The 21,483-nt window shown below is 32.8% G+C and overlaps 2 protein-coding genes across 11 annotated transcripts; both read left to right on the forward strand.

Annotated features, from left to right (window-relative positions):
* The first annotated feature begins 9,952 nt into the window (after nt 1-9,952).
* LOC131167872 (ADP-glucose phosphorylase) lies at nt 9,953-13,002 on the forward strand. The gene is made up of 3 exons (XM_058126893.1): nt 9,953-10,646; nt 11,095-11,385; nt 12,433-13,002. Exons 1-3 carry the CDS (start codon nt 10,149-10,151, stop codon nt 12,688-12,690), a joined length of 1,047 nt encoding a protein of 348 aa, XP_057982876.1. The 5' UTR covers nt 9,953-10,148; the 3' UTR covers nt 12,691-13,002.
* An 804-nt stretch (nt 13,003-13,806) lies between these two features.
* LOC131167873 (YTH domain-containing protein ECT4-like) lies at nt 13,807-18,984 on the forward strand. 10 transcript variants are annotated; one of them, XM_058126899.1, is made up of 10 exons: nt 13,807-13,916; nt 13,989-14,185; nt 14,822-14,898; nt 15,107-15,197; nt 15,336-15,409; nt 15,945-16,502; nt 16,995-17,582; nt 17,665-17,877; nt 18,007-18,150; nt 18,295-18,984. In XM_058126899.1, the coding sequence occupies exons 2-10, from the start codon at nt 14,137-14,139 to the stop codon at nt 18,520-18,522; spliced, it is 2,022 nt and encodes a 673-aa protein (XP_057982882.1). In that variant the 5' UTR covers nt 13,807-13,916; nt 13,989-14,136; the 3' UTR covers nt 18,523-18,984. The 10 variants fall into 10 exon arrangements, with proteins under 10 accessions (XP_057982882.1, XP_057982881.1, XP_057982886.1 ...); XM_058126898.1 differs by having other exon boundaries at nt 13,812-13,916; nt 15,032-15,197; XM_058126903.1 differs by having other exon boundaries at nt 13,815-13,916; nt 15,110-15,197.
* The last annotated feature ends 2,499 nt before the right edge of the window (nt 18,985-21,483 follow it).

The raw sequence follows: 21,483 nt of genomic DNA on the forward strand, positions 1-21,483 counted from the left end.
TTTATATTAAAAAATCATTTAAAAATATACCAATGTACTGAAAAATAATTTTTTTAAATAAAAAGTTTATTTGGGCAATTTTATATGATATTGCGTCAAGCTTTCTTGTTTAATTTTATACCCTCCCTAAAGTGGGCCATATCTGAATATAGGATCCATTAATATGACAATATTCATGGATAATTGTTAAGAGTCCCAAATTGAATGCATGTTAGAGAGATCTTAGGCTTATAAAGTTGGGTTAGATTTCAAATATATGAAATATCTTTTATAGGACAAATTTATGAGGCTAGTAGGTTACAGCGACAATATCTCACTTGCACAAGTTGCAAAACGAGCCAATAAGTTGTGTTTGGGCCGGATCATAAGCAGGTAGTGTTAGGATCGAAGGAGGCTATAGGTGAGCTTGAAACACATGGGTGAACACCAACTTGACTCAAAAGCTTGAGCGTAATGGGTCTTGAGCTCATCCATGTATATAAGCACCCATCATCCATTTTAATTTTCCAATGTAAGACAAGTTCACAAGTAGAATTCTCAACAATCTTCCTCTCACTTGTGAGTTCTAACCGCTTCCCCTTGAACAAAAATCATCTCCCTTATGGGAGTAAACTTAATTCCCCAACAGTTGCTCAAGTGGGCCTTACCACTGGCGCCTTACATGCGTCAGATTGCATTCCACGTGCCTCCGAACCAATCCTACCTCTCACGTATTGACCTTTTTTATTTCTATTGGCCTCGGTCACACACTTGGTCTTCCAATTGTTAACATGTCAGGAGAATTAGTTTCACGTCTCGACTTTTTATAATGTCGCTGACCTAGAGTTACGAACCGTCGGTTCTAATACCACTTGTTATGACCAAAGGAGCCCATAAGTGGACTTGATACACATGGGTGAACACAAACTTGACCCAAAAACTTAAGTCTATTGGGTCTTAGGCTCATCCATATATATAAGCACCCATCATCTACTCTAATTTTCCAATATGGACAAGCTCGCAAGTGGAATTATCAATAGGTAAGACTTAAACGAGTTGAGGTCAGGTTGATCTATTTACAAATAGGTAAGTAATTCACAAACTCAAATCCATCCAATTCATAAATGGGTACTAATTAAGAAATACATAATATATACACTTTAAATTTTTTTTTAAATGTCACCAAATGTAAGTTAAATCTTTCACTAAAAAAAAAAAAAAAACAACAACAACACAAGTATTATTTTCTCATTAACATCTTAACATTTGTGAGTTAAAATAAATATTTATTATTTATTTTATTTTATCTTTAAATATTTTTTAAAGTGATTGGAAATTTAAAAAATAATACTTACAACCTATTTATCATTTTTTCCCTCATAAATATTTTTAAAAAATAGAGTTATATAACTTAGTACATCATACATGCATTAGTTATCATAATTTATACATATATAAAGAATTTAAATCCGACGAGTACCTGACCCAAACTCAGCTAACCCACTTATTAATTGGATTGAGTTCGGGTTGACTCGTTTATAAATGAGTCACTCCTTGTTATACCTAAACATGTTTTCAGTGAATGGGTAACGAATCACTTGTTAAGTCACAACCCATATCGCCACCTCTACTCACTTAACTTGGGCCTAAGATTATTACATTTGCTATCAAAGTCATCCTGAGGATACTATCATGTGGAATGTTGCTTAAAGGCATTTTGGTGGGGGAGTCAAAAGAGAATGTCACAATCAATGTATGTTAGGAAAATCTTTACCTTTTAAGGTTGATTTGAACTCTAACTATGTAAGACCCTTTTTATATGGCAAATCTATAATGACTAAAGTTGGGCCACAGATCATTATAATGACTCTAATATTAAATACAACAATTTTAAAGTAGCTTTAATGAGCCATTATTGTATCTTTGGCCCAATGTGCCTCACTATTTTGAGGTCCCAAATGGCTGAAACAATTATCATTCTTTTATAACCAAAAATCTTCCTAATACATAGTCAACAAGAAATTGTGATAAGAACACATTACAATGCATTAATTGTTGAACAAAATAATTTTAAATTTAAAAACACAAGCAATTGCAGTAATGTTATTTGAACTAACGACTTTGCAATGAATTAAGTGTGATGTTCTTAATTGCTATTTGACTCGTAATCTAAACTTCCATTGTATTTGTATGAATAAATTGTTATCATGTGCTGTAGACAATTGTTACATACTTTATCATACATTAAAATGATAATATTTAATGATATCTTTAGGAAAAAATAAACATAAGAAATATGATTGTCATTTTGATCCTCCCTAATATCTTTTAAAAGAGAATGAGGTGGCATTTTAGCATCTAGAATAATTAGATTGGCTTGCTTGCACAAACAATTATTGTATTTCATATTATTGTTTTTCCAAAGAGTACCGATTATTTAAATTATTTTTCTATGTTTTCAAATTTTTTTCGAAAAAAATGTTTGCACAAAAAGTTTTTTTTTTTTCGAATAAAAGTTTGATTCAAGGTTTTTTTCCATGTTATAAAATGTTTATGACATTGAATAAGATCATTTTGTGATTATGTATAAATATAGTAAAACCATAGTATAGCCGCTAATAAAGTATCACTTCAAAGGGTAGATAACTCTTATGAACACTTTTCAAGTTTACTCGTTGACTTTAAATTATTATAGCGTGTTATTTTAATATACAAGACTTTCTCATACTAATTGATTATCATTAATTTATTCAACTTTCTCCGTGGCAATTACTTTTTGATAATTTCACACTCTTATGATTTAATATCCAAATCATTGAATATTAAAAATTAACCTTTTTTGACAAATGTTTATTTTTAATGCTTGTAGCGTTTGAATAATAATTTGTCAACTTATACCTTTATACGGCTTTGATCTATCTTTCATGTTACAAATGCTCCTCAACTCTTAAGTGACAATTAAACCCCTTAAACTATATATGTAGTCATAAAATATCTACATCGATGTTAACAAAAATGTTAAATCATTAAATCCAATGGTTTAACATTACAAGCATGATATACATAAACGTTAAATCCAATGCTTTAACATTGCATGCATGATATACATAAACGTTAAATCTAATGGTTTAACATCGCATGCATGATATACATAAACGTCAAATCTAATGGTTTAACATCAAATGCATGGCATACATAAATGTTAAATTTAACGGTTTAACGTCACATGCATGACATATGTAAAATGTTAAATTTAATGATTTAACATTGCATGCATGAGACATATACACCATTTGATTTGTCAAATTTGGTCTAAAATTAAATCAAATTTTAGAATATATATATATATACTCTTTGTGTGTAACTTACATAATTAAGGATGAAATCGTATTTTAGACCGAAAACAATTCTTGTAAATTTAAAATCGTGATTCTAATTTAGATGGCTTGAAATTAATCTTCATTCTACAAAATTATTTAATTATATAATTAAAAAGTGTTATAAAAATGATAACAAATACTATTTGTAATGACCCGAAAATATTTAAGTATTCAAATGCTTTGCTCATTAATGATCTCTCTAAATACCATTTTTTTTAATTAAACTTTACTATATACTGAAACTCAATTTACTCTATTACCCTTTGATTATCTACTATAACATTTTAGGCTCCAAATGAGCACTGAGAAAACTCTGTTCATTTTGCACACCTACGCAGCGGGAAAGCATAAAACTGTACATGTAGCGACCCAAAGAAATTATAATATTTAAATAATAAAATAGGGAGATAAGGAAATTAAAATGGGGCACAACAAGTCTTCGTCGACGAACGCAACCTGACATGTTGGGCTCGTTGACGAGGGTGCTCTTCGTCGACGAGAAAATACCGAGAGGGGTTTTTTGGGTGATTCTGAATTTCATCGATGAGGAGAGAGTTCGTCAACGAGTTGTCTTTATGACCTCGTCGACAAGGTGACGTGACTCGTCGATGAGGGTCAGTGTATAAATAGTTCAAATCTTCATTTTTAGCCGAAAACTCACACGCAAAATCTTCCTTTTCTCTCCTCTTCGACTCCCACCCCTTCTCTCTTAATTTATGGGTCTGTTCTTCGCCGGATCAATGATCTGAAACCACCACGGCACTCTTTGAGAAGTTATTTGCATATCTGCTGGAGTTGATCGTCGGTAGGTCGAGTTTGGAAATGCATCCTAATTTCAGAGTAAGACTTTCTACTGAGTATTTGACTTCTTGAAAGTTGTAGAAAGCGCAGTACGCATAAAAATACTGAAGTTTAATTATGAGAAATGTCACTTTCAGGGTGTTGAACAGGAAACCTTGCAGGTGCAAGACTGTTTATCTTAGGGGCTTTTCAGGAATCTGGTAAGGGGACAAATTAAGTTAGATATTTTATGAAAAAAAAATATGATTTTATAGCATTTGACTTCAGATATATATACACATTATGTTGGAAAATACTACTGAAACTGATGAGATATTCTGAATTTATGAAAAGTCAATTTTGGTGTGGCATGAGTAGAATTTATGATAAAATACAGTTTTTTGGGAATACGATAATGATATGGATTTTTATAATAAAATTGGTATACAGACCGAGAATTTTGCATGTATTGCCGACGTACGGGCCGTGCTATAGATATGATTTGCCGGCGTACGGGCTGTGCTATGGATATGATTTGCCGATGTACGGACTGTGCTATGGATATGATTTGCTAGTGTACGAGCCGTGCTATGGATATGTTTTGTCGGTGTACGGACCGAGTTATGGATATGATTTGTCGGCGTACGAGCCGAGTTATATTAAAATATAAATTGCTAGCGTATGGGCCAATGATTTTCATGATGTATATAAATATGCAAATTGATTCGATGATATTGATTTGGTAATTAATAGTATGAAATATCCATGTATCACAATTTGATTATATGCTATATGTTATCAAAACCTGGTTAGCCTGGTTTAGGCTAACACTTGCACGGTACCGCTGCTTATGTGTTAATGATCATCATGATATTGTGTTAACACTGCTGTATGGAGTAGTGTGAGAACAAATAGTCAATGTGGTTTTAAGAAGTGTGAGCGCCCTTGGTGTACAAACCAAGTCTGGCAAACCCATCGGACTTACAAATTGTACTATTAACTTAGCAGTGGTCAGCCAACCATTGTCAGATCCCGCTTCCGGGCCATACAACCCAGTCATGTGGGGGTAATACATGACAACAACCAGTTAACCTACCAGAGTTGTTTTCGTATTATTATTATATGAGATGAATAATGTTTGTGATAATGCAGTATGTTCTGCCATGCTATGATAATATATGTTTTCCCATATATGATACAATAGTTACTTTATTTGTTTAAGTATGATTTATGTATAAACAGATAAACTCATATTGTACACTAGTATTAGTTTATTTTCCTTACTGAGAGGTGTCTCACCCCAAATTTTATAAACATTTCAGGAGTCCCGGATAGGAGAGCAAATAAAGCTCCGCTGAGATAGTTACGGTTGATCTGCCCTCTCTGAAGGGTATGTATTTTGTGATAGGGTTAAATGAATTTTTGTAGGAAGTGACCCTATGACTCTTTTGGGTGGTTTATATATGTAAATACAATGGATAAAGTAACTCTGGTATTGTGATGAATGACATAGTAAATGATTTTATGAGTTATTTACGATTTTATGTTTCCTGTTGCTTAGGCTTCCGCATTGTGTTTCTGATATATCCCAAGTACCCACGAGTTCAGGTTGATTATGATCTACTAGATTTACTATATTGGTTTTATTATAACAAAAAATGTATGAAAATTAAGCAGGTTGTTACAGTACATCCATATTTACAATACCATAATTCAATAACTCCCTAAAATATACATACACAAAGTTACATCTCTCAGTAACATCCACCAAAAACCCTAGAAAACTACCCAAAAACACATCTCCTTGAAAACACTTACCCCCACAACCAAGGTAGTGCAACAATCCCTCTATCAGCGAGCCTGTTCTACTCGTCTAACTGGACCGCCTGAAAAATGTTAAATCACTGGGATGAGACAACGCTCAGTAAGAGGAAATATGTGATTACTAGTGTGTGGCAACTGAGTTCCATAAATACTATATTGATAAATATCTGAAACTGTAAAAGCTAGTAAAATAATATACAGTACAACTTGCATCTATTATAGTTTAAAATACAACAGTAGTATTTGAATTTCTACTTTTTATACTTCTAGTATCATAATATATTTGTTGACATTCTGTAAATCTGTATACATATACATAACTGGGATATCTACCCTGAAAAATTGTACATTATGATTTAACCTCTCATGACAGGGTTGTGCGGCCTGTAGGCGAAACTCAACTCTGGTTGCCCTACTAGGATAAGTCAACTGTAACTCTACCAATCCTCAGCCTGGCCATCTGCAATCTCTCAAAGGCACGGTACTGGTATCTACCTCGTCAAATTGATCACTTCAACCCAGTCTTATGGGGAGCTTGCAATCTATCCAAGCACGGTTGACGAAAATCCTACACACTCTATCTAAGATGTGTGGTTGCACTCTGATCTGTAATAGCAACGATACCGTGCTCTACTGATATCTAAACTAATTCATCAGGGTCTGATATTGTATAATACTGTTTCTTCATGATTCCAAAATAACCATAACATCGAAAACTGTTTTGAAAATACTTTAATATCTAAACTGTAATAGTTATAATATTTGATTTGTAATATCTAAACTGTATAAACTCTATATCATATTGTTATGACTTTAGAATTATATGAAACGTGATATTCAAGGTTCGTATGGCTTCATTTAATTTAATTTAAAGTCAAATTAAATGCAAATTACAAATTCAGAGAGGTCTTCATTCTTTTGCTTCTCCAGATGCCATATATGAAACGTGATATTCAAGGTCCGTATGACTTCATTGAGTTCCTATCATCAGTGCATGTTAAGAATGAACTTGTTCAAGAAGCTCAGTGCATTTGTGAGAAACATTGGTTTTGTCATAATCAAAATGGGATCAGACTCATAAAGTTAACAGAAAAGAATTTACTCTTGGAAGAAGCTCTCGAAAGAATTGAACGTCTCATTTCTCTTGTAATGTTTTCAATTATTTATAATTTTCAATATATTATTAGTTTCAATTATATCTTTATCTTTTCAACATTTCATCAACATTTCAATATAATATCCAGTCAAACAAGAAGAAGAAAAACTAGTCAAATTCCACAATTAAACATGCCCTAAAAGTTTCCCCATCCCTTATATTACAAACATAAAATAGGAATAATGAATATTATGCAAATATTGAAAGTTCTAATAGTCATATAACATAAATAAATACAATTAGCATAAAAAGGATAACAAATTTAACAGCCAATGATGACGAGCTCCAATACTTTTTTGTCAATTCAATTAATTTAAAATGTCAAAAAGTATAAAAATGTTAGATAAATAAAAAAACATCACAAAAATCAAAGAAAAGTTTGTGTCCTTTACAGTTTTTTTAAAGTCAACTAATTTATATGTTAATTAGGTAATTTTGTCAAAAATAATTTAACAGTTTACTAGCAAAAAGGCCTTTATGTTATTAAATATACAATTAAAAGAATTTTAGTATCATTTTTAGAAGTTAAGCGAAATATTTGTTAAATGATTGATTGTTTAAGAAAAGTAAATGTAATTTTTTTAAAATTCAAGATTAATACAAACATGTAATTGCAACCCTATTCAACAAATCTATTCACAAAAAACCGAACATATATGTTAAAAATTAAACGGCATTGTAACGACCTGACCCTTTATATGGACCCAAGTGTCACTCATTCATACATAATACTTATACCTGTTCAAGATATGGAAACAGCCAGCCCTTAACAGGGACATACGAGTGTAAAACATACATAATCATTATGTAAATGTCGCGAAAAAACATAAACATCCATTGAGATTTTTACTAGCCTTATACCAAAGTTTACTAATACATCCATAATTTACATATATTCGGACTTAAAATAATCATCATATTACAAACCTCCAAAAAGGACTTTCATCAAATTTAATACAAGATTTATATGCTTACGTAAGCTAACCAAAATAACCTCCCCAGTCCCTTTATCTACTAGGACCGACACATAGACAGACCTGAAAACAAAGATTGTAAGATAGGGTGAGACACATCTCGGTAAGGAAGAAGGAGTTACAACAGTGTGTGACTGCATACATGTATATTTTCATTCAACATCTGGAATATAAATCAAATATTTTTAATACAGTAATGCATCAGGTATATCATTATTCATATTACAAAATTCCCACATCTGTCTTTCGACCATTTAATGATTTATCAGATGACCAACAGCAAAATATCCCTATAACCAGTTTTACCCTGTGGCTCGGGTTGTGCACTGGTACTCGTCCAATGCCCTGTTCGTGCAGACACTACCGAGTACCTACATACAATCCGACTGCCTCCATTGGCTCAATATCAGCCAATGGTTTCACCTTACTAGTCGACCATCTTGGTACCCACATTGTTTAATACATGTGGTTGCACATGTACATCTAACTACGATATCGTGCCATATCATATAACAGTGGTTTCATTTCACCCTGCAAAGAAAGTATTTTTCAACCCTCTCGGGACTTTCAAGTTGTGGTTTCGTGTATCATAAATTCAATTTATACAAATATGATAACCTGCGCAATTCCAGTATTTTTCACAAATTCACATAATAGCATTGGGTTCAAACTGGCGTTTTTCCACTAAGTTTACCCCTCTTTGTTTACTGATGCGGCTCGATGTATCACTAGCCTCTGTTTAATCACATTTTCAGTATAACAAATTTGAAACTTCGTTCCTATATTTTATATCAATAGTATAGAAAATCCATTTATTCTCATATCAACATATATCACACAAGTTTGATATAAAAACCCACTAAATGATAGAAATTCAATATACATAATTTAACTAAATAAATAAATGAATCGAGCCTCTTCTACTATAGTATAAACACAAATAAACGATGTTTGTAAAATTTGGAGATTACACGTCGAAATCCTCATTTTTACCAAAAATCGTAAAATCGTCAAACTGACATTTCTACTCGGTCGAATTTCACAAATAAGCAGTTAAATCATACATAATAACGTAAACTAGCTTTTTAGCGGTTTAGTTTTCCAAAATAACTGTTGTAATCAAATTCCCCTTACCTTAAACTTGAAACAAAACTACGTTCGGAAACAATCCAAATCGACAACCCAGGATCTCGAAAACCTAAAACCACAAAACATAATTTTGCTACATTTTCTACTACTATCCAAATATCCAATAAAAACTAAGATCAGATCCCTACCTCGATTTTTGAGAAAACTCGAAACTCTCTGAAACGACGATCCGATCCACTAAAAGTATAGAGTTTCCTCTTCTAATCCACGCAGTACCCTCCGTTTTTGGAAACAGATGACGAACGATGAAGGATCTTAGAGAGAGAGAGGGAGGAGAATAAGAGAATTTATAGAATAAAACCTAACTTAGTCCTTAAGTAATCTAAATAAATATCTCTTCCAAGATATTTATATATAAATATTTCAAAATATTTCCTTTCAAAATATCTTATTCAAAATTTTATTTATTTATCTATTTATTTTTTTATTATTTTTTTTCAAGGTCGAATTACTAGAAGCATGCTCTGAAAAATAAGCTCATCAATTAATTTTTAAGTAAATCTAAAATGAACTCAACATGAAATTTTAAATGAATTTGCTCAAACAATTAATATTTTTTAATATTTTAAACAAATGAATTTTAATATTTTTTTGAGTTGACCAATTCTACAAATAAAACTCCGATTCAAAATAAAAAATAACAATTATTTTAAAGAGCTTAGAAAATTTAACATTTAATATTTCCAAAGATATAATATTGTTTTATTCTCATCATTAAATAAATAAATAATAAATTAGAAAAGTAAAATCCTGCATACGATTTTCAGGAAAAATGGCTGAATTGATTTTTAAACAGCATAGAATGGAAAAGTATAAAATAAATAAAAAAATATGTATTTAATTTAATATAATATAATACAAGTTTATAAATTATAATCAGAGAGAGAGAGAGAGAGAGAGAGAGAGATGGCGACGACGGGAGGCGGCGGCGGAGGTCGGAGCCCTGAAATGAGGAAGGACACGGTCACGAATCGGTGGGTGATCTTCTCTCCTGCTCGAGCTCGCCGGCCGTCCGACTTCAAATCCAAATCCCCCATAACTCCCGGCTCCAACTCCGGCAACTCCCAAGAATGCCCCTTCTGTATCGGCCACGAGCACGAGTGCGCCCCCGAGATCTTCCGTCTCCCTCGACAATCCTCCGACGACTGGAAGATTAGAGTCATCCAAAACCTATACCCAGCTCTCAGCAGAGACCTCGAGCACACCTTCCTCCAAAACCCTAACTCTGACCCGGTCCCCAACTCTTCCTTACCTGGCTTTGGATTTCACGACGTTGTCATCGAGTCTCCTCTTCACTCTGTTCATTTGTCCGATCTCTCGCCGTCCGAAATCGGCGAAGTTCTTCTCGCCTATAGGAAGAGGATCGAGCAGCTAGTGCGCCACGAGTCCATCAAATACATCCAGGTTAGCTGTTTAACTGCTGTTTTTGTTTCTGCTTTATTGGGTTTCTTGAATTTGTCGGCACTGGAATGTAAATGAAAATGGAATTCATTTGTAAGTCAAATGAATTCTTTTGAGTGATGAAATTCATTTGCAAATGAATTCAGGTGCTTGCCGTGCTGTATATTAAGCCGTGGAATTAGACTGAATTATTGCGCTTGAAATATAGTCTGTTAGCGAAAAAAGTTTTTATTTTTATTTTTATTTTGTGGATTTCATCTGCAAATCCTGTAAATTTGGTCGGATTTGCAATTAGAGGACTGAACTCCATGAGTTGTCCGCTAAGATTTCAATTCTATAATTTACCACGCTTCTGATCAGAGAAAACCTTAGATTTGCAATTTAATTCAACAGAATTTGCAGAATTCACTTGTTTGCGGCCTAATAATTGTTTCCTTTCATGTCTGTAAAGGTGTTTAAAAACCACGGTGCGTCAGCTGGGGCTTCAATGAGCCATTCTCACAGTCAGATAATGGCGGTTCCTATTGTTCCTCCCACTGTTTCTGCTCGTCTTGAGAGTATGAAGGACTACTTCACCCAAACAGGGAAGTGCAGTCTCTGCGAGGTTTGGCCGGAGGATCTTTTGGTTGATGAATCAACCCATTTCATTTCAATTGTTCCATTTGCTGCCTCGTTTCCATTTGAAATTTGGATTGTTCCCCGGGATCACTGCTCGCATTTCCATGAACTGGATGGACAGAAGGTATTCTTTGATCTTGCATCCTTGGATTTATGAAAGGGTTGTTTTTCTTTGTAGAAAATGAATTGTCTGAAATTTAGCCGGTCTTTTACGACACAAATCTAGTAAGCTTCACTTGTTGATGTTTGTGGAATTCTTCCCATTGCTGTTATGGAATTTCCTTCTTGTATCATTGAGTAGTTGCCTGCTAATACAACACCAACATTATTTGACTGCAAATTCAGAGGATTGCATATCATACCGTCTTCAAAATCTACCAATTCACCTGCCATTACATCATCAACACTGTCTTATCTTATTAGTTAAGTAAATCTTTGTTTGCCTACTTTCCGATTAGGAAATAGCTTTATATTAATTTGCGTGTAAAGACCTTCTATAGAAATAATCAATATGCTTCATCCTTGGGGATAGTTTTGAGTGTCCAGCTCCACTGCTCTGGGAGAATGCAGGGCAGCTCCTAATTGTGAGGGATTGGGAGACTTGGCTAATGGTGCAGATGAACGGTTTTAAGAGGAAAGAACTTAATTGTTCCTGCAGTTTGTGCTCTAACTACTTGCTGAAGGTCATATTTTGGGAGAAGGCAAAGAAGTTGCTTCCAATGATCCTATGAACATTATTTGGATTGAAGATCATATTGGTAAAGCTTGTAATTGAGGACAGGAGCTTTTACACAGGCATGTGTGCAGCATGCAGGATGACTTAATTTTCCTGTCAATGCGTTGTGGGATGACACGGCACAATCATGAACGTTCATATTACCAAATACCCCACATGTGACTAGATGGGGAGAAAAGCAGTGTGATCCGCTCTTCCTCAAAGCAGAGGAGCCCTCCCCATATTTTTAATTATTGTTTGTTATAATGACTTTGTGGCTTTTGTCACAGTGTGTTTGCATGGTTTGTGGATTAAATTATTACATATGCAATGCAACCAAATTTGTACATGTTGGTATTGTAATTGTAGTAAGAAATAAAACTGCATGGCCCTTGCTATTTTGAGCTTGTAATTTTGAAGCTGATGCTCTGTTTTGAAAAATGCTGATTTGTGCAGGTAGTTGATCTTGGGGGATTGCTGAAACTCATGCTTAGAAAGATTTCTTTGCAGTTGAATAATCCACCATTTAATTTTATGATGCACACATCGCCGCTTCAAATTACGGAGTTGGAGCATTGTTATACTCATTGGTTTTTACAGATAGTGCCTCAATTGACAGGGGTGGCAGGGTTTGAAATTGGAACTGGGTGCTATATAAATCCTGTTTTCCCAGAGGATGCTGCAAAAGTTATGAGGGAAGTAAAATTTCCCTAGTAGGGGGAAGGTAATTGCAGTTGCACCCTTCAATACATGTGCCACACTTAAATATTGAAAAAAGAAAGTATTGTATGAGAAAATCTTAATGAGGAACTACGTTAAAGCTGCATTTTTTTTTTTACATAGATTATATGTAGCGAAAGCTGGAGCTGCTTTCTGGGCTTACCACATTTTAACACTTTACTGGGAGTTGAGATGTCTGCAATCTAATGTATTATTAATTAGATGCCCTCTCAAGGAGTTGGGATGATGAACCATGATAACCAGTGATGATATTGTAGAATAAAGTGGTGTGTGATGATTTCTCTCTCTCTCTCTCTCTCTCTCTCTCTCTCTCTTCCTTTTTATGTTTTATTATTATGTTGTCTGAATTTTTATAAGGGTGCTCTGCAGGGGTGATAATTGAATATTTGAAGCAGGATATCACAGCCATATAGAGATTGCCTACAAATTTGAGGTTTTCAATTTAAATTTGAAACTAATATTGTTTGTGTAAAAAAAATATAGTCATAAATCAAATGAAATAGTTTTATAGCAAATATAAAAAAAAATCCTTGTCATTATTTGAGGTGATAATTTAAAATTTTTATGAATTTACTGTAAGGTAAGAAACAATTGTTCTTAAATTTTAACATGAGAATTTTTATTTATGTTCAAGAGGTATAATAGGGAAGAAAGTAAGATTAATTATTGCCTCATTGCATTGTAAATAATGAGTCGTAAGTAAATGTTTGTTTGGATGGTAACCATAGCATTTGTATGACTTGTCAAAACTATTACAATAATTACTATTACAATAATCCAACTTGTGGTGGTCATATTTTTGAGTGCTAAAGTAAGTTCGAGTTGAGCTTTAATATATTTAGGTTTCGTACTTTTTGTGTAAATAAATTTTAAAATTAAGTATTTAAATTTAATTGATTTAATAAATGAGTCTTGTGAACTGTATGAAGAGAAGAAAAACGTAATATATTTTTTATGCTAATATCTTAAGTCAACAAATAAAAAAAATATTCTATATAAAATTAATTTTTAATTTTTAATTTTAAAAAATGCATCAAATAGAAAAAAATTCTAATATATGTATAAATATAGATGTCATTACAAACTCGTATATTGTTGAAAACAAAAAGTTCAGGTAATAGAAAATGGAAAAGGGAAATTGAAAGAATTGCTTGGACGAGAATACAATAGTTTGAGAACTCGGATCCAACGCCCAGAAGGTACTGGAAAATGGGTGGGCTTTTTCTATTTGCAAATTGTTGATTGTAAAATTCTCTCTCTCCTCTTCACAGTCACTCGCAGGGTCTCTTCCTGTGCTGTGCGTAGCGCAAGCACTGAATTCGTGGCGCCTCTACACCTTCCAACCGTCCGTTCCCTTCTTCTGCTACACTTCAGTTCCCACGGGCTAGGGCGCTCTCTTCTCCGTCTATCTCCCTCACCATGGCTGCCGTTGCTCCTTCTCCTCCTCTTCCTCCTCCCCCTTCCGACCGTATCCTTCATCGTGCCCCCCCCCCCCCACCAATTTATTTTCCCACTTTGTTTTTTCTTCTTCTCCTTCTCTCTTTCTCTCTCGCATTTCAAAATCCTTTTATTTTTTGGATTTATTATTGTACGTTAGGTTGATTGAATGAAGTAAAGTATTGCCTTTCTGCGTTTATAGATGGCTGTATGCCGCAAATGTTAGCGCGCGAGCCCTTTTTATCTTTCTTGCTAGGGTTTTATGTATCAATTCAGTTATGGGTTCACGCCCGTGATGTCCGCTGAACTGAATTGAGCTTATTCTATTTCTGCTGGGTGAGCGAGTTCTTGTAGAATTATGTCGCCCCTTTCCTTTGATTTTCCCTCTCTTTGCCCTTTTTTTCACTGTTTTATTTGTAATTGAGTGTATTAAAGAAAGTCTACCAAGGGGAATTACATTAAGTTGGATCGGAAAACATATCCTCTGTAATTGAACTAAGTGTGTCACCCATTGTCACCGAGAAGTATATTGCATAGGAGAAAAAATTTTTCGCAGTAGAAATTCTGGGCTTCTGTGTTTGCTCATATTTTCTGTAATTAAATGGTTATTTATTTTGTTGTATGGGACCATGAGTTCCTGTTTACCTTCAGTCCTTACATATTATAGAAGCTGCGGATTTGCTGCAGAAGCTCTCTTTGGATTCTGAGGCCAAAACCTTTGAAGTTCATGACCCCACAAGAAAGGTACTTTGCCTGTTCACTCTCTCAATTTGTTTATCAAGTCTATTTTGCCTTTCCCTCCTCCTATCTCTTACTATTATACTTCAGATATTCATTTCTGTTGTTAAAATTGTTAAATGATTGTTTCTCTGCTTAGACTTCCGCTGCTCCTTATGGGTTTGTTAATTCTGGGAATTGCCCTAATCCTAATGATACTGCCAAGCCATTTCAGCAGTTTGCAACCCCGTGTCATCAGGATATCGGTGATCAAACCTTGTGCTACCTTCCCAATGGATATCAATCTACTGCATATTATTATGGAGGTGAGATATTTTGAGGTTATTGCTTAGAATTAAAAATAACATTTTATTTATGTGTTGATTTACTATTCCTTCATGCACAATTGTAGGGAGAGAAAATATGTGCATGGGCTTTCTTCTGACATGGATTTTGATGTGCAGGATATGATGGGCAAGTTAGCGATTGGGACAACTACACCAGATATGTTAATTCTGATGGGGTTGAGATGGCTGCAGTAAGTTCAAGAGTATAATATTAATTTTGAAACTAAGCAAGAAGAAGAATGGATTTTAGTCGAGTCATGAAATGTTAGCATTTAATATATTTTTTCTTCAGGGTGAAATATGTGTTGTAGCCTCAATTAAAAGGTTTCCTTGCAATTTCCTATCTGTAACACTTCTTTGTATCGATTTCTTCTCATAAAGGGAAAAATAGTGGGGGTTGAGAGTAGTGGTGGTGATGACAGCCAATAGGGGAAAAGATTAGTTCATTATGCTTGCTATTTACATTTAAAATCAAAACAACATTACTGTACTTATATTTTAAGATAAGTACAACACATCTATTTTGGTTATGGTTTGTATATTAAAGAGACTATTATGTCCTGGTTGTAAATATACCTTTCTTTTGTTATTTGTGTTGGTTTAGTGACTACTGATTTTTTAACAAGTTGTGTCCGAGAATTAAGTTATTTTTTAGAGTTATGTGGACTTATTTTTTTTTAAAAAAAAGGCGATTGTATCTACGATAATTTCATTCTTTATTGACAGGGTATTTATGGTGATAGTCGATCCCTCATGTGTCACCATGGTTATGGTTATGCACCATACAGCCCATATCCTCCTCCTGGTTCATCTGTCCCTCCCATTGCACACAATGGTCAGATTTATGGTCCACAACATTACCATTATCCTACTCCTTATTTTCAGGCTCCTGTTCCAAACAGGGCATCTTATCCAAACCTGCCGAGCATTCCTCAAGTGGAAGCTTCTTCTTCTATCATAGCTAACCGACTGCCTTTGTCAGCAGAAACAATTAAGGGTAACTTGGCTAGTATAGTGAATGGTGGAAATGCGAATACCAATAATGTGTCACAGTCATTCAAACCAAGTTACCAGAACTCATCTATAAGTTCCACTGGTTGCTACGGGAGGCCAGGTATTCCTTCTTTGGGATATCAAGACCCAAAGCTTGTCTTTGATGGAATTCAGTCACCAATTCCATGGTTAGATGCCACATTTGGGCAGTCAAGACATACATCAGGTTCACACGTCAACAACGTTCTTTCTGGAAGGAATCAGAGTCTTCGTCCTCTTCAACATCTCATGGTATGTCAAAAGTGAATTACTATTTTTTGTACACATTTTGTATAAGGAAAAAGAGAATTTTTTTTTCTCCTTGTGATGACTGTAATATGAAAATTTTCATTTCTCACTTCCATATATATATATATATATATATATTATTTTTTCTCAAATTTTCAAGTGAGTTCATTTCAGGATTACAACAGCATTGCCTTTATGCTGTGCTAATGAAGATGTGACAACATCATGAGAACACTCTGTCCTTCTCTCTTTCTCTCTCTCAGACACACAGACACACATGCTTCATGTTTGTATTGTCATTTCTCCATGTAGAATGATTGCTTTAAGGTTTTTAGAAAATTCAATGAGCTGATTTTGTTGATTTGTTTCCCTTGTCTTTTCCAATGTCTCATGTTTTAGTGCTACATATATTTGGCATTTTGTGTATTAAAATTCAATTTTTAAGTATTTATCTAGTATTATCAACGAGGATTGGATTTGTTGATCTGATTACAGGATCTGCAATGGCCAAGACAACCTTCTGGTATGAGCCAAGCTCGATTCACTAATAAGATGTACCCAAACAACAGGATGTATGGCCAATGTGCAAACACATTTAAAACTAGTTTAAGTTTAGGATCTTGTGGTTATGATTCCAGGTCTAATATGCATGGCTGGTTGGCCATTGATAGTAAACACAAACCCAGAGTTCTCGGAAATGTCTTTGATTACCGGCATGAGGATGTTGCAGGGTTTAATGAGCTGAATAGAGGACCTAGAGCCAGGTGTTTTAAGAGCCAAAACAAAAGGGGGTTTGGACCTATCACATCATCTGTCAATGAGCTAAACATTTTAAATGGAGATATCGAGAGTGATAATTCGCCTTTGATCAAGGACAAGGAACTGTACAACGGAGATGATTTTTCTGAGAATTATTTGGACGCAAAGTTTTTCATCATTAAGTCCTACAGTGAGGATGATGTTCATAAGAGCATTAAATATAGTACGTGGGCCAGCACACCAAATGGCAATAAGAAGCTGGATGCTGCATATCAGGATGCTCAGGAGAACTCTAATGGCTGTCCTGTGTTTCTGTTTTTCTCTGTGAGTTATTGGCATGTCCTTCTTATAGTTGTTTGTGTATGATATTTGTGATTCACTTAATCATTCCACATTACTTTTTCAGGTGAACACCAGTGGACAATTTGTTGGTCTGGCAGAGATGGTCGGCCCTGTTGATTTTGACAAGAGCTTGGAATATTGGCAGCAGGACAAGTGGAATGGTTGCTTTCCCGTTAAATGGCATGTTGTAAAGGATGTACCGAATGGTTTATTGAAGCATATTACACTTGAAAACAACGAGAATAAGCCTGTGACTAATAGTAGGGACACTCAGGAGGTTTGTGGTTTATGTCAGTAGTTTTTTAAATTATTGTTCTACTTGTTTCTGTATTCCCATAAATCTCATTGATTTCCCTAATCGCTCATCTGTCTATTCTATCAGTCAAGATTTTCCCTGCTGTTGCAGGTGAAATTTGAGCTGGGTGTACTAATGGTCAAAATTTTTAAGGCTTATATAAGCAAGACATGCATTTTGGATGACTTTGGGTTTTATGAGGCTCGCCAGAGGACAATGCACGAAAGAAAGGCAAAGCAACAACAGTATAAACAGGCAACATATTACCTCTTTCCACAACTTAGACCAAAAATGCTTCATTTCCCCTTAGAAGGAAATGTGTTGTACACGCATTGTTCGTCCTATGAAGTTCTTGTAGAGTTGACTGGATTATTTTTGTTTTGGAATCTCTGTAAACAGGTGCGGAATGGGATGCTTACTAATGCTGTTGCTAATGAAGTTAAAGACACTGAAAGGGTGATGGGTAAACAACAGAGGCAGCTGAAATGTTTTGATGTTGCCATGGGGTTGATCGAGGATGAACAAACTACTGCGGCAGCTGGAGTCACAGCAGCAGCAGCAGTAGCTGATAATGCCAATGGAGAGCTGAAGCTGATGGGGGGAGAAGGGATCAAGGACAGTGAGTGAAGCAGTTGTGGATAGAGCTAAACCAGCTGAAGTTAACAGACAAGAGTGTTGTTTCTAATGGAGTAGCTACTAAATCCTGCTAATTCTTCAAGACTGAAGTTTTTGTTTTTTTGGGTGGGAAGGGGGTGTGAGTAGGGTATAGTTGGTAGCTTCTTGGGAATAGGGCACCGGTTTTGCTCACACTTTTTCCTTAGTAGTGTGCTTGTATGTTTCTCTCTCTCTCTCTCTCTCTCTCTTTGAAGTTTAGTTCTTGTTGCTTTAGCTCATTGTGTGCATCAGGTACATACCTTCCTTTACCTTTTATGTAGATTTTTTTTTTTTAAATTCCCTTTATTTTCAATCGCAGGTTTTGTATTTTGCACTGTTATTAGGCTTCTTGCTTGTTTGTAATTCAGATGCTGCAGCCAGTTCATGGTTTCTTACTTCTCTCCTTTTTAATTTTTAATTTGATGGCTTCATATATTATTTCGAGTTCAAGCATACATTTTTTTTGTATTTACAAATTTTAGATTTATATATTATTTATTAAAAATATAAATATTATTCCTAGAAAATAAATAAATAAATATTATTTGTGATAATAATATGTATGTTTGTGCTGAGTTATTTAAATATTTGAAAAATGTGCTATGTGAATATTCGTTCAATTCCTTTTTTGTTTTTTAACAATATAAAAACTATGTGTAATGAAGAAAAGTTAAAATATTTGAGGTTTATTAGAAAAAAAAAATACACAAAATGCAGAACATATTTTTTTCTCGATATATGTGTGCACATGTGCAAAATAATAATAATATTCTTGATTTATCTTATTAATATTTATCTTTAAATGTGGTGTTTTTGACATTTTTCTTTGTAGTTAATCACTACAGCATATTTTAAAAGAGCCTGTTAAAATGTTATAGCTCAAGTAGAAAAAAGGTTAATGTAAATTGCATTTCTGAAACTTCTAATATTTCATTTGAGAAAAATTAAAATATTCATATATTTTAAAATAAATATTTTTTAAAAATTAAGGGGATTAATAGTGTAATATTAATGAGAAAATCTCAAAAATTGTAACTCACAAAAAAAATTGGAATATTAGGGGGGCGAAATTAAAACCTTCTTCAGATTTTTATAGTTATTTATGATAAGTGCTGAAATAAAGAAATGTTAAAAGTTATTATCGACATATGGCTGTGTTTAAAATAAGTGATATTTGAGGACTCGCCTACATTTTATGATATCATTTGATTGTTTTTAAATATATATATTTACAATTATAAATATTAATTTTTAAATAAATAACTTCATTAATAATTAATTTATTTATTTATAATTAAAATTTAAAATTTTATTATATAAAAGTATAAAATAAAAAATTTTAATTAATGATGATCTCATTATTAATGCATATTTATAACATATTATTATCTTATTAAATTATTATCAAAATAATATTATTAATTAATTTAAAATCTTAATTTATTTGATATTAATTTAAATTATTAAATAATTTTTGCTCAAATCTATAATTGAATTATAATAACTAATATGTACTTTTAAATATATTTTAAATATAAATATAATTTCTCATAGTTAAAAACATAAATGATAATTCTATTATTTTTCTAATTAAAATTTAAATATATTCTATTAACTAAATACTATAGTAGTATTTGTTAATTAACGATAATCTTGTTACCAATGTATATTTATAACAAATAATTATCACATTAATTTATGTTCAAAACATGATTAATAACTAAATTAAAATTTTTAGTATATTAAATGTTACTTTAAATTTATAGATGATTTTTTTATTCATTTCAGAATATAATTATATTATATTTATAATTAATACATTATAGTGCATGGTAAAATAATATATGATTAATTTTTAATTAACTATTTAATTAATAGTTATGCTAACTATTGTTTTTTATTAAAATTTAAATATTTTTGTTAAAAAATAATATAATATTGTTTTTTTGATTACCAATAATCTTGTTATTAATTTATATTTATAACATATGATTATCTTATGAATTTATATTAAAATAATATTATTAATTAGATTAGTTTTTTTTTTTATTTCTAAGATTAATTTAAATTAATGGATGGTTATTTCTTTATTCCAAAATTGAATTACATTTCATTAATAATTAATATATTACAATACATAATAACATAATATATGATTATTTTTTAACGTATTTTCAAAATTATAAATAATCACTAAATTTTTTTATATTTACAAATTGGTCACTTATAAGTGACCAAAAATTGTCTTAGATTGTTTTTCAAAATTCACTTAAATAGTTCTTTAAAAAAGTGGTTATGGAAAAAATATTTTTTGTAATAAGTGTTTATTGTAATATGAGTCAAACGTTATCTTTTCATAAAGGTACTTTTTTTTTTCAAGTGATAAATGTTATAAGTACATATTTTTTGGCCTTCTCAAACTGGGGCTAAACACTTTAACTCTTTCTTGATATAATATGATAAAAAAGGGACAATCCATAAAAAAAGATTTTTTATTAGTACAAACAGGTGGGGTTAAAACTCGATATTCCCCTCTTCGTTAGTAGTTTAGTCTAAAGAATATTACATGCATACAAATTTAAAGGAAAATAGGATATCTCCCTCGTGTTATTATGACGTTCTTCGATTTAGTGAACATTAAATGAGACTATTATTATAGTCAAAGAAACTGACAAGGGCTAGTACTATTTAGTATGGTCAAATTGTAGTCTATAGCAAATGAATCCTAAATTAGTTATTTTTACTAACGGTGATACCAAGTGACAAAATAATAAACTTACATGACATGATCTCACTTTAATAACGAAGTAGTTGTGATTATGTAATGCTTGAACTAGGTTTTGCAAACGAGTAAAACAAAATTGTCATGAAGAGAAATAGCTTCGGTTTTGCACGATGACATACGTGAAAAATTTTCTGCAAAATATTTTGTAT

Source organism: Malania oleifera, chromosome 11, assembly GCF_029873635.1.
Source record: "Malania oleifera isolate guangnan ecotype guangnan chromosome 11, ASM2987363v1, whole genome shotgun sequence".
Lineage (NCBI taxonomy): Eukaryota > Viridiplantae > Streptophyta > Magnoliopsida > Santalales > Ximeniaceae > Malania > Malania oleifera.

Bases quoted from the DNA above. Each gene is read 5' to 3' on its own strand.
- LOC131167872 (XM_058126893.1), top strand. From the start codon at position 10,149: ATGGCGACGACGGGAGGCGGCGGCGGAGGTCGGAGCCCTGAAATGAGG. The intron at 10,647-11,094 runs GTTAGCTGTTTA...ATGTCTGTAAAG, and splicing joins AGTCCATCAAATACATCCAG to GTGTTTAAAAACCACGGTGC. The intron at 11,386-12,432 runs GTATTCTTTGAT...TGATTTGTGCAG, and splicing joins ATGAACTGGATGGACAGAAG to GTAGTTGATCTTGGGGGATT.
- LOC131167873 (XM_058126894.1), top strand. From the start codon at position 14,137: ATGGCTGCCGTTGCTCCTTCTCCTCCTCTTCCTCCTCCCCCTTCCGAC. The intron at 16,503-16,994 runs GTATGTCAAAAG...ATCTGATTACAG, and splicing joins GTCCTCTTCAACATCTCATG to GATCTGCAATGGCCAAGACA. The intron at 17,878-18,006 runs GTTTGTGGTTTA...CTGCTGTTGCAG, and splicing joins ATAGTAGGGACACTCAGGAG to GTGAAATTTGAGCTGGGTGT.